The sequence below is a fragment of the Polyodon spathula genome, chromosome 24 (genome assembly GCF_017654505.1).
Source record: "Polyodon spathula isolate WHYD16114869_AA chromosome 24, ASM1765450v1, whole genome shotgun sequence".
Lineage (NCBI taxonomy): Eukaryota > Metazoa > Chordata > Actinopteri > Acipenseriformes > Polyodontidae > Polyodon > Polyodon spathula.
Window position 1 is genome coordinate 10,276,566 of NC_054557.1, and position 13,387 is coordinate 10,289,952.

General features: G+C 36.8%; 1 protein-coding gene across 1 annotated transcript in view; it reads left to right on the forward strand.

Moving 5' to 3' along the window:
* LOC121299143 (protein unc-13 homolog C-like) overlaps nt 1-13,387 on the forward strand; it is a 152,488-nt gene that overhangs the window by 3,206 nt on the left and 135,895 nt on the right. Inside the window, exons 4-8 of the mRNA XM_041226712.1 lie at nt 236-353; nt 471-594; nt 2,949-3,022; nt 7,666-7,741; nt 10,447-10,585. Coding sequence (XP_041082646.1) covers nt 236-353; nt 471-594; nt 2,949-3,022; nt 7,666-7,741; nt 10,447-10,585 — 531 coding nt within the window. The remainder of the gene's footprint in view (nt 1-235; nt 354-470; nt 595-2,948; nt 3,023-7,665; nt 7,742-10,446; nt 10,586-13,387) is intronic.

Sequence of the window (13,387 nt, forward strand, 5' to 3'; positions counted from 1 at the left end):
ATTAATCTAAATACATTGTGGTCTGAACTGCCACGCCTGCATTGTAATCTAAATAATCAAGTTGAGGTATCTGCAAATGTAGGCAAGGACATTTACAGGAATGACTGTATGTGGAGCTTACCTGATAAGAAATGAGACGTAAAACTGAGGTCCCATTGGAGTTCTGATCTCTAAATCACTTTGGATGAAAGTACCTGCTAAATGACTAATTAATAATAATCCTTTTCTATTTCAGCGAAATAAGTGACTTAGAAAGGGGCCTTATAGTGGAAGTGTGGGACAAAGGGTTAATATGGGACACGCTACTGGGCACTGTGTGGATTCCACTGAAAACCGTAGAACATGCAACTCAAGTAAGTTTCTCAGTAGCTCCTGGCTATTGACTTTGTTCATATAATGTATTTAATCCAGTGACAGGCCATAAAACAGGTTGTGATCTTTTATTGTTATTTTTTTTGTAATTCCGATAGGAAGGACCTGGAGAATGGAGAATTTTAAACTCCAATGTTCTCATGAATGAAGGTGAAATCTGTGGTGCAGACAATCCTACACTACACAAGATCTTGTTAGACGTCTACTATGAATTACCTGCAGGTTGGGAATTATTTTTGGGTTTTTTTTTTTTTTTTTAATTATTATTCCTTGATTTGAAATGGGAATGCCTTTCCCTTTAAAAACATGAAATAAAGAAAAGAAATATGGGAAACTAGTGTAATAAATCATATATTACCTTTATATTCTAAATAAGTTGCATTCCTCATATCATAAATGTTGCTACAGTAACAAGCTTGTTATTTTATAAGACAAGCTATTTATTAACATGGTTTTCCTCTATTGGTTGGTGAGGAATTATTTTATACTCTATACTATACATCAGAATACAGTCAAAACCAGGTAAGATTGCTATGCCAGTCTTTCAAGATAACCTAACAACTGTTGCTTTACCAACCTTGCCAGTGAATATTCAACATACCAAAACAAATAAAGTACCATGCTGTGATGTATATACTTGTTTCATGAGTAACAAAACCACTCATACGATGGCTGGGTGTTTACTAAGTAAATACATTTTGGTATTAAAAAATAAAAGGTAACACATTTTTGAGGGTTTGGCTGTATCACAGAAACAGTTTTATCTGGAAATGAAACAAGAAGTTGATATTTTTGTGTAGTTCAACAGGGGAGAAACTGCATTACAGTTCAGCACACATTCTGAATTGTTATGTACATAGAACTGCATTGTCTTCTCCAATAACTGGACTAAAAAAATAGCATGCATGTAGAGGTTTCTGAATAAGGAGCACGCAAACCAGTAAGAATATGTTTCTCAAGCAGAAAATAGTTTTAGAATAAGTTAACTAGGATGGAGCTATTTTATATTCTTACTTATTCATCAAATACAATTTTGTCCTGTGGATTAGCTTTGCTGCATTTTATAAATTAGCCTTCTGTGCGCTGTGCTTTATCAGGAAGCTGACAGTGCTGGAAACAGTTTGTTTACAGCTGTAGGGACACACTGTTCTTGCCCCCTTGAACCCTGCTTGCCCCAGTGCCAAGCTCCAGATAGCTCAAGCTCTGTGTAAAAGTTTATATTTGTCACACAGTGGTGAGAACTTTTCAGAGGAAACACCAACAGAGCCGACATGTCATTCAATGTGTAAGGTAGCACTATTTTCTGATGAACATCTTCAAATGAGTGGACTACGTTTACAACGTTAGTTTTTATGGTGTACCTGTACATTTAATACACAAGTATGTTGTGTTAATGACTTTGATAAGTCTGTCTCATTGTGGATATCAAATTTGATTTCTTTTCACTTCTGCAAAGTCTAGAAATACTCCTGATGCTCTTCTTTATTACTGCTTATCAGAAACTTTGAGACTGCTTCCAGTAGGAGCGAGAACAGTACACTGTTCAATGTGAGCACATCAGCTCGGTTTCGTTGTAATGGAGTGTTGTCCGCAGTGATGCTTCAAGAGCAGAACGTGTCCTCCTGAAGGAAGAGCCTCCACTATGACTACCAGCCTTACCATGCTGTATGATTGACGGTCAGCCTGCAGGGCTTGGACCTGATCCAGTGCAAGCTGACTGTTTTCCCATTGGTGACTTCTGATGACACAGATACTGAATTAATACTGGTTTTACAACAGCTGCCATGACACTTATTAAAGTATTTAAAAAATGTTATTGTCTGTTAAAGAATGCCTAGGATGGAACACATATCTCGCTTAGAGTTAACTTGGGAATATTGATCATTTTCAATATTCAGTTTTCTTTTTCTATTTAAAAGAAATAAAACATGTCTTATGGTATGTTTTGTTTCTGTCAGTTAAGGTATACCGTTTTGCTTTAACCCAATTTCATTTTTTGGAGAAGGAAACAAATATAATACAAGGAGAGCCTTGTGTTCTTGTTTGAATTGTTTATATCTGTATAAGAAACTGCAGATAAAAATAATACATTGAATACAGTTATTTTGCTTACGTTCTGTGTTAATGAGTTGTATTGTTATCAGTAAGGCAGCTAAACTATCCAAAGGTATATTAGTTGTAAGACTACGACATCATCTATTGCAAATACATTACAGCTGTAATGTTATTTTAATGAGAACAATGTTGGTGATACTAAACCCCATAAGGAATTTAGAACAAACTACTGTTCTAGTTTCCTACAAAGCAGGATTTCCTGCATCATCTCATAAACCATTTACATGTATGTGTTCACAATTTCTGATCCAGCAACATCTCTAGAAAGCTGCTGAACATGTTCTGGGCATAGTTATCATTGAAGCAGGTAGAATAAACAAACATATATGTTTTGTAAAGCTAAGCTTTTTTACCAACATTTTTTTTAGCCATTGCAATTATTTATTTACCATAAAGCTTGCTTACTGTTGAAATGTCTGTTGATTTTTATATTTTCCGTGAATTAATTTCTAATTTTTCAGAAATCCCTGAAGATGAAGCTCATTTCCTTTTCCAACGATTTCAAAGCTTAAACACAGACAAGAGCAAAGTGCAGGTATGCGAATTTTTTGCCAAGTACTGTACTAAATATTGTACTTTACAATTCCCTTAATGCTGTGTATGTCTGCAGAGATCAGTACTGGACAGTGCCACCTGGTGTCATTAAAACAACATTGTTGTGAAGAAAGCTAATTCTACATTGGTCTGGGCCACTGTTTACATTGATCACAGTCTTGACATGATGTGGCATAGACTCCACAAGGTTCTGGAATGTGTCTCCATGGATGTTAATTCATTCAGTCTTCAATATTTTATGCAATTGGTAAAGAGAGGTAGGCAGAAGATTGTAATGATGAATGCATTGTTCAAGCTCATCCCAGACATGCTCAGTTAGATTGCAAGCCCAGGCCTTGTACTGTAGGTGTTTATAATCACTTGCTGAAGTTAATATCTGAACAAAACAGTACATAGTCCTGGACCATCTACACAGTGACAGTGGCTTATCTTCACCTTACGTGGGGTGGATTCACCACAGTATGTTCAGAATAATTTTTAAAAAGCTTGATGAATGTTAAAATGTTAGAGGTTCTAGCATTTAAACTATTGAATTTAAGTGATGTCAGTTATTCCAGGTAATTTATCTTGGTCATTTTAAGGTTGTAGAAGTTTGTAGAAAAAGCACTGCAGCTCCTGTATAAAGCTGTGAAACATGCCTCTAAAACAGGTGGAAATTTACCAGCAGGTAATGCACAGGGAAGAAAAAATGAAACTAGCAATTTTGAGAAATGTTTTGACAGGAAGGAAGGAAGGAAGGAAGGGAGGAGGGGACAGGGACAGGACAAAATGGGAGCCTGAGGACCAGCCAAAATACCAGGAAAACAACCACGATTTTCTACTCAAACCATTGTTTAAGGGAATTAAAAGTAAGAGCAATAATGCTGATTAGTTAGGAGTGAAAACAAGTAGCACTGCTTTCAACAATGCAATCTCCCTGTAGCATAAGGTATTTCTTAGGAAAGCACCACAGAAACTCTGTGTATTTATATTGTCTGAATAGTTTACTAAAAGACTAGTTATGTTTGTAATATAAACAGCGTGCAGGTACCCTATTTCTCATGCACTACTTTCACAAAGTGCTGTTTAAACATTTTTTGTAATGTTATGTATTATTATTATTGGACAGACATTCAAAACCGAAGTTGTAAAGACTGTATAGCATAGCATGGCATCAATTGAAAGTGAGTATCTGTATGATCAGCCTAAAAAATGAACCCGCTTCATAATGGCTGAGCTGGTTATGGACAGTTTCAGTTGACGTAGGAGATGTAATGTTTCAAAGATGTAATGGTGACAGAGGGTTACCTAATAAAACTCGAACCTTTGTTAAAGAAAATGTACAGGAACTGTACAGTGCCCTGGATTTAAAAACAAAACCAAAAAAAAAAAAAAACCCTTGCAGTACATCTCTTCCGCATCACAGTGCATTGAAATAGAAAACATACTGTCATCCTGGTCCAGATTTGGGTTTTGATATTTCCGTGAAGGTGATCTTATCAGGAAAATCGTGTTTGTGCACAGTGTTGTAGACTGTTCTGTCATAATTGAGTTTTCAGAAGGGTGCGAAAGAGTGCAACTTTGATTATACAGTAAATATTTGATCTGAAATCATTTTAGGCAAATGGGTTCTGATAGTGTAGCCTTAGTAAACATGTGTACCTCCATGGTGATTTATACTAGTCTGCAGTTTATAAACATGGGTGTACTTGTGTTTCTCTCACCTTTCATCTGAGAGTGTTTGCTTTGCCTTGCCTGGCTGCTGGCTGGATCAGGATTAACCCTGATACTCAGTGTAGAATGTGGTTTAAAGGGATATTTTATATCATCTACATCTTCCTACTCATTTCGTAGCTGTTTTATGTCATATCATGTGCGAAAGAGTGCAACTTTGATTATACAGTAAATATTTGATCTGAAATCATTTTAGGCAAATGGGTTCTGATAGTGTAGCCTTAGTAAACATGTGTACCTCCATGGTGATTTATACTAGTCTGCAGTTTATAAACATGGGTGTACTTGTGTTTCTCTCACCTTTCATCTGAGAGTGTTTGCTTTGCCTTGCCTGGCTGCTGGCTGGATCAGGATTAACCCTGATACTCAGTGTAGAATGTGGTTTAAAGGGATATTTTATATCATCTACATCTTCCTACTCATTTCGTAGCTGTTTTATGTCATATCATGTACGCTTTCTCACGTGAAACTTGATTATACATTAAATATTGATCTAAATCATTTTAGGCAAATGGGTTCTGATAGTGTAGCCTTAGTAAACATGTGTACCTCCATGGTGATTTATACTAGTCTGCAGTTTATAAACATGGGTGTACTTGTGTTTCTCTCACCTTTCATCTGAGAGTGTTTGCTTTGCCTTGCCTGGCTGCTGGCTGGATCAGGATTAACCCTGATACTCAGTGTAGAATGTGGTTTAAAGGGATATTTTATATCATCTACATCTTCCTACTCATTTCGTAGCTGTTTTATGTCATATCATGTACAGTTTTTGTGTGACCCTCGATTGTTATTCCTGCTTACATCTTTACTTTCCGTTTTGCAAACTATTCCAGCAAAAATGAAAGCAAAAAAATCACTCCTCAGCTGGTGAACCATTTTGGTGTTGCACAGGCTTCAGGGCACAATGGATAACCAGTGGGCTTCAGTGCACAGCACAACATACTTCTAGCCCGGCTCACTTCCCCACAATCTGTCCTCAGGAGTATTTTTAGAAGCAAATAATGCATAAAGAACAATTGAGAGTCATACAGAACACATGTCATAGGATATTACAATTAGGCCCAAGGGTGTTTTTTATGACAGAGTGGCAACTTCAGTGAATTACAGGGATCCAATATGATGTGTGTTTTTCTTTGGGGTTTTTTTGTTATGTAAACTTGGGTCTCGGAATTCCTTAGCATATGTTTTCTGAAGACCTAATCTATGTGATATTAACCAGTATTTTAATTTTGGAGTGTGGTTTTATTTTGGGTAAATGAATGTTGGATCTTTAGAACTGCTTGCCTCAATTTACATGGAGATAATATGTTATAAGAAGTCATTCCACAAACTGTACAATTTCACAGTACTATTGGCTGAGCTACGGAAAGCAATTTCTTGGGTCTCATTGAAGAAATCGCTTATCGCTAAAAGACTAATCCTTTTGCCATTGTGGCCAAATAGTTGTAAATCTTTAAACCAGACCCTGTGTTTTCTATGTCTTGTGAACTGAGCTCCGTACCGATAGTGATGTGTACGGTTCTGCTAGACTTCTCCTTATTATTAGGCACCACACCTCTATTTACAGCAATAAAAGTGGTTAAAATGTAACCATTTAGTCCCACAGCTATTTCTGGTAAATGTTTCCTTTGTTGTTTTACAAAGAAATAAGGCAAAGGCCATGATTTTCATTAATTATTTCATAACTAAGAGCCAAGAAGTAATTATCACTTTAATTCGTTAAGAATCTGTGTTAGTTTGCACATTCTATTCTGGGAACACTTTCACACATGTTTTGAAACTGTTAGAAAATACAGTTCAATTCCAGGTGGTTGTGTGTGTAAATGCGAACTATATTGTAAAACACTGGGGCTTTCCACTGTTTACAAGGATGGCTACATATGTGTAGTAATGGTCCAGTGGTTAAAGAAAAAGGCTGGTAAGCAGGAGGTCCCCAGTTCAAATCCTAACCACTGACTCACTGTGTGACCCTGAGCAAGTCACTTATTGTAAGTGACTCTGCAACTGATGCATAGTTCACCCACCCTAGTATTATATCTTATAAAGCACTTTGTGTTGGTGGTCCACTATGCAAGGTGCTATATCAAAATAATAATAAAGTGCTGTATATCATGTTTTTTTTGTGCATTACACAAACGTACACAAGATATTGGTCAACACTGGAGGGTTCTGTTTTTTTGGGGGGATTCCTTTATATTTTGATAAGTTTGTAAATTAGTTGTGTTCCTTAAATTGAATTTAGAAACTTGTAAGCTGAGATTTCTACAGATGTATTTACCAAAGGTTTTTTTTTTTTTTTTTTTGTATTTTTTTTTTTTAAAGGTTGTCCCTCTTATTCCCTCATTGTTTTGCTCCAATCGTGTAGAATCTCCTTCTGTTGTGAAGTATCTTTCCTGGTCCTCCTCTCCACCTCCTTTTCAGCTGCAGCTCCCTTTTGGGGGTCAGTGGGTCCCATCACCAGGCCTTGGTTGACCTTTGACAGTTGTTAGAGGTCTCACCTCATAGGAGTGCGGCTCCTTTGAGACCAAAAAACAAGATCCTGGGCCACACCTATCATTCCCTTAAGTAAATATTCTAACCCTTAATCATGATGTCAACCTGCTTATTGAATCAGTTAATACACATACATCCTGTTCTCTTTTAACTAGGAGCAAACAATTAAAAAAAGGTACAAACTTATAAATAAAATATATTCAGTCTTCTTTTTGTAAGCCACTGGGTGCACTTTTGAACCTGTGATTCAGAAGTTTTGATGACTAATTCCTCTGCTTCCCAGGATGAAAGATTGCTCAATTAATGTTATATCTGAACTTGTTTAATAAATCATTTTGTGAACTGAAATCTGTGAATTGTTAAAGCTTTCTTTTTTCTTCAATCGTAGATATTTTAATTTACCTTTTTTTTGTATAGGTTTGCAGAGAGGAGATCGCTCATATGAAGGTTGCAGATAGCCATGTAGATTTTAGTGAAGATACCTCCCTGTGTTGTAAGTTAACTTTTGAAATAATCATCTATATTACAGACCTATGTGCTTTGAATTAATCTTAATCCTTGTTGTATGATATTATACGTTCTGCAGTGACATACAGGGATGTGCCTTACTTCTGGTCTTATTCCCATTGCTGTGTTATTCTTTTCTAATCCACCATGTAATTATCACTGTCCTTTGCTTCTACCATGTAATTATCACTATCCTTTGCTTCCACAGTGTAATTATCGCTTTCCTTTACTTCCACAGTGTAATTATCGCTATCCTGCTTCAGAGGCCGTTGTCGAAAGCATAACTTAACAATACAGTTTGAACGGGATCCTTCTTAAGCAGATCAATGTAGAGCTCCTATCTCCGTTGTAAACACCATTACAGTTTGCCATTAAAGCCTTGAATTCCTGTAAATGATCTCTTCAAGGCATTGCATATTTCAAGGTTAAAAATAGAAGTGTAGCAATAAATGTAAGGATATAAGACCAACTTTAATAAACCTTTGCTGCACCAAGGTGATACCACAGTTCTGACTTTCTAAGTTGCTGTGCTCTTAGAATGTGATCTTACTCCTGTGATCTGCCTTCTGTTAATATCCATGACATCAAAATGGGCCCAGACTGAATAAGATAATATGGATTCAAGACCTGGTTGTGCTGTGTTGCTGATCAAGACTGAGGGAGCACAGGGAGCAGTGCATTGGCCTTTGCACCCCTGTGGGTTAGGATAGAAAACCAGTAGGTTATGCTGTTGTTCGCCTTATCACGCATCAGCAATCCCTACTGGTCAAGGTACCCCATGAGTCCAGGTGGGAAATTCCGAGGCTGGGCTTGCCACTAGAGTTCGGTAGCTTGGTAACATGCATTGCTGACATTTTCACATTGCAGGTTGATATTTGATTTTCAGCCCTCCTGATAGCAAGTAGGTCACAGAGGTGAGGCACCATTCAAATTGGGCATTTCAACTTTGCTACAAAAATTGAGGTAAAATACAGTTCATCCACAAAAAGAAAAATCAGTTTTACTTGATGAACTGCTCACTAGACCCAATTGTAACCACCCAGCCTGATCCCAGCATTGTGTTCCCTAATAATGGAACATAAATCACTTTTGCATAACTATCACAGTGACAGGCATTAGAATCTGTCTAATTTGCATATACTGGTAATGTATCAAATAAAACATGTCATGCTTAACTTCTGTAATCCTGTCATGAATTCTGCAGAGCTAATGTACATTAGCCTTCACTTTATAACACTGATTCGACCACCAGGCATACATCTACTGAAATCTTGGATGACACTTTAGCCCACATTTGCTCATCCCTCACCAAAACATTTTCCAGCTATTCTGCATTGGTAGGCCTCTGCTTCTTGGTTACTAGCTCTCCTCTCTTGAGTACACCCAGATGTGTTCTATCGGGTTTAAATCTAATTTAGTCAGCTATTGTTTTAAAAAGGGGACATATATTTATTTGATTTAAAAAATATATAATAAAAAATTAAGCACATACAGCCCTATGCATATGTAAATGATTAGGCTACATACGAAGAAGAGCTGCAGATCTAGGTTTATGCATCCAATGTAAGTAAACAAAACTAGTATTATAATTACATTTCATATTCATGGTTGGTAAATGAAGAGCTGAGCTAATTTTCGTTCACTGAGCCAATGCACAATGGCAAAGACAATATGCAACCGGAAACCTCATTTTATACATCTCTGCAACCTAAATGAATCGAGTAAAGCAGTATTTACTAACAAAAAACGTTTATACGTACAGCCCAGTATCTCAACAGTCCTACACATGATAAATCAATTAAACTCATTGATAATGATGTTACCTAGTATGTCCTCTAGAGGTCACTCTAGCACTGTATTGTTGCCGTAGATTAAAATAGCGTCTTAGCCTTGGTGGTTTGACGGGTGAGATAGCGTGTGGTTAATTTTACTGTCAGCTTATTTTATAATTGTAATCATGAATCCAAACAATAAGCCAAGTTTAACCTTTCCCAATGATAAAAGATAGGATTTAACGCAGGTAGTGCCTTTTAGACATGTTCTGTTTAAATTAATTTAGCTATTCTTTCTTTTAGTGTGTTTGTGAGCTGCCCTGTGGCTTTCGTAATGGTGTGGATGTTGTTTACAGGCTCACGTTTCACACATGGATGATCATGTGTACATTTCCTTGCAACACATTAAAGATGTTGAACAAACTGAATAAATATGTGCATTTCAAAATAAACAGTGTATACTGTCTGTTACCTTTATAAATGTGTAACACTCTACATTTCCACTAGTTGTCCCAGGGATATACTATGCATTTAACATGGTTTGCCTTTTACCACATCTCCCTGGGCTTTTCAATATACTTTATCACTGTGTAAAAACACAGACTCCACAACTTTGAGAGTTGACAACATTTTTAATCGACCTGTATTGCTTCAATAGCCATTGGAACCCATTTGTTTGAATCTGCAACAAAATAACCTTTATTTGCCAATAAGCTGGTTGGAAGTTTGAAGGACTTGCACAGCCTGTGTTAAAATATTACCCATTCATTGCTTTTCTGGCTTTGAAACGACTCTGTTTGACCAGCCGTACAACTCCAAATGCAAGCTGTGACTCTGTCAATGTGCAGTAGTCGGTAATCTGTAAAAAGCACTACAGCACTCACTTTAACTGTAGCCCTGTGCTCTCTTTTACATACAGCTCCAGCTGAAACCCTCTATGAAGATCAAGACAGTGATTATCGCAGTGATCACAGTGCCAGCCATAGGCACCACATAGCATACCAGGGTGGATCACTAACAGAGAAACGCAAGCACAGTTTTACAACCTGTAATTCAAGGTACTGCACCTATAATATAACATTTTAATCTTGGATACACTTTAAATTAATTTGTTACAGAAATGCATAGTAATCCGGTACCAGTGTGATACAACATCGTGCTGCGTCTGTTTTACCATTGCTGCTAATGCTGTGGTCTGCTCACTGTTTGGCTAAGGTTTCTTCATTGTAGCACGAAGATATTACAGTGGTATCCCAATGTTAAGCTGCTCTGTCAGGGTCCATATCTTAAGTTAAATTGCTCTGGCTTTTAAAAGGTGTGCCACCGTAATGTTAGACTGACAATATGTATTTTTAGAGGCTGCTGCCATCAGTAGAAGCCCTTTGAAATCCAGCATGCAAACTAACACTCTGTCACTGCTTAGTGCCTTGAGATTCCATTGTATTTTTTCTGCGAATCAAGGTGAGGAGCTGCAGAAAACAACATATTTTATTGAAAGGCTCGAACAAAGAACTTCCTTTCTTTAATCATTGTGTGTCACTGCACCTTGGTACTTTGTTTCCTGCTTTTTCTGTTCAAGATCAAACCTGTAACATCTTTCAGTGCAGTGCCACTGAGAGGCTGCAAGGGGCTGCTGTTTAATAAACACTTTTCTATTCACACCACCCAGTCCTTTGCAGCTTTCACGTATAGAAACAATAGCTATAGACATAGGACTTGATTTACTTTTTTTTTTTTTTCGCATGAAAACCAAGCTGTCAATGTTACCAACATTAAAATACCATCCATAACTAAGACAGCATGCTAAATTATTGTACATGCATTCAAGTTAAAAATAACCAGTTTACCTGTTTTTTTTTTACATGGTTACAATTCACAGGTCCTATAGTAGTACTGTACAGCAGAAATCACATAGTAAGTTGGTTGGTGTGAAAAACATTGCAATATATCAGCAGGGTCCTGGAAAAGAAACCTTGAAATACTTTGGTCTGTTTGGACTGAACATAGTTTTGTCTTCATTACTGTATCTCCACTGGGGGATATGTTACAGACAGGCGACCAAGCCATATAACTCACATACATGTACATTATCTAGGGAACCCGCTTTGTGATGAAACTTTCTAACTTCCTAACTTGCTCTGATCTAACCACAGGTATACAAGTTTTAGAGATCTGCATATGTAAAGCCTTAAATATTTAAGAACATAAGAAAGTTTACAAATGAGAGGAGGCCATTCGGCCCATCTTCCTCGTTTGGTTGTTAGTAGCTTATTGATCCCAGAATCTCATCAAGCAGCTTCTTGAAGGATCCCAGGGTGTCAGCTTCAACAACATTACTAGGGAGTTGATTCCAGACCCTCACGATTCTCTGTGTAAAAAGTGCCTCCTATTTTCTTTTCTGAATGCCCGTTTGTCTAATCTCTATTTGTGACCCCTGATCCTTGTTTCTTTTTTAAGGTCGAAAAAGTCCTTTGGGTCGACATTGTCAATACCTTTTAGAATTTTGAATGCTTGAATTAGGTCGCTGTGTAGTCTTGTTTGTTCAAGACTGTACAGATTCAATTTTTTTTGCCTGTCTGCATATGACATGCCTTTTAAACCCAGAATAATTCTGGTTGCTCTTCTTTGCACTCTATCTAGAGCAGCAATATCCTTTTTGTAGCAAGGTGACCAGAACGGAACACAATATTCAAATGAGGTCTTACTAATGAATTGTAAAGTTTTAACATTACTTTCCTTGATTTACAAGCCTTTTATTATGAGTTTTTCGTGTACGAAAAAGCATGAAAATCAGATTCCACTGATGATATTCCAACACCGACATTTCTGGAGCAAAATAGGTTTTATAGGTTGTGATTCACCGATTTTTTTGTTTGCAGATATTTATGGCTTTACAGTATCTAGAGAACCACTAACCAAATTCAAATGAAACTTGTGAAATCCATTCTAATCTGGGTGTATATTGAGCCTCATTTTAGTCTGTCTGTCTCTCCATCTGAAGCTTTTCTGCATATCTAATAATGTGTTTTATTACATTTTGATGAAACTTGGTCTGGTCATACGTTAGCACAGGCAATTCAGAGTATCATAATCTGGGGGTTTGTGAAGGCAACTGTCTGTTTGTCAAACTTCCATTATTACATGTGCATATAGTAGATTTATGTCACAGTGAATGCTTGCTCATTTATTTAGCATGATTAGTCACTGTAATGTTTTTTTTTCTGTTGTCATACATAAACAATTTCAATGTTTGTATGGTGTTGTCCTATTTTTATGTATCAGTACAAGTCATACATTTTTAAGGAGTTCTCATTTCCTTCGCTTATGTTTTTTTAGTGAAACAATCTGAACTATTATTGAAACTGAAACCATGTCCCCAAAGGATATTCATTTTAATAATCAGTTTTAAATTTTTCGGCACTTAAGGCAATGCTACTTTATTGCTAGACACCCAAACAAATTTGTTGCCAAAGGATAAAGCTTATTAAAAAATGCTAGTGGTTGGTGTTTTGTGGACAGCGCTATATCATGATTGATGAAACAAGTGCTGTAGTACTTTTCCACAAGAGATGTTCATTTTGTTCAGTTCAGTTTTTTCTTTTTTTTTTTTTTGGTTTCACGACCTTAATAGCACACAGGAGCTTTATTCAATCCAGTGTCAATAGCAAGAGACAGTTAGTGGATGCCAGATTAATGTGCTCCCAAGTGTGCAGTACAATACTGCATGTAAAAAAGAATTGTAATTGATGTCGACCTCAACGCCAAGTGCACAGCCCACAGTTTTAGAAATGTTGGAGTTGGTGTGAGCATGAAAAAGTTATATGAGTCCTATACATGGGAGCTTTTATTGTTCTAGCGGC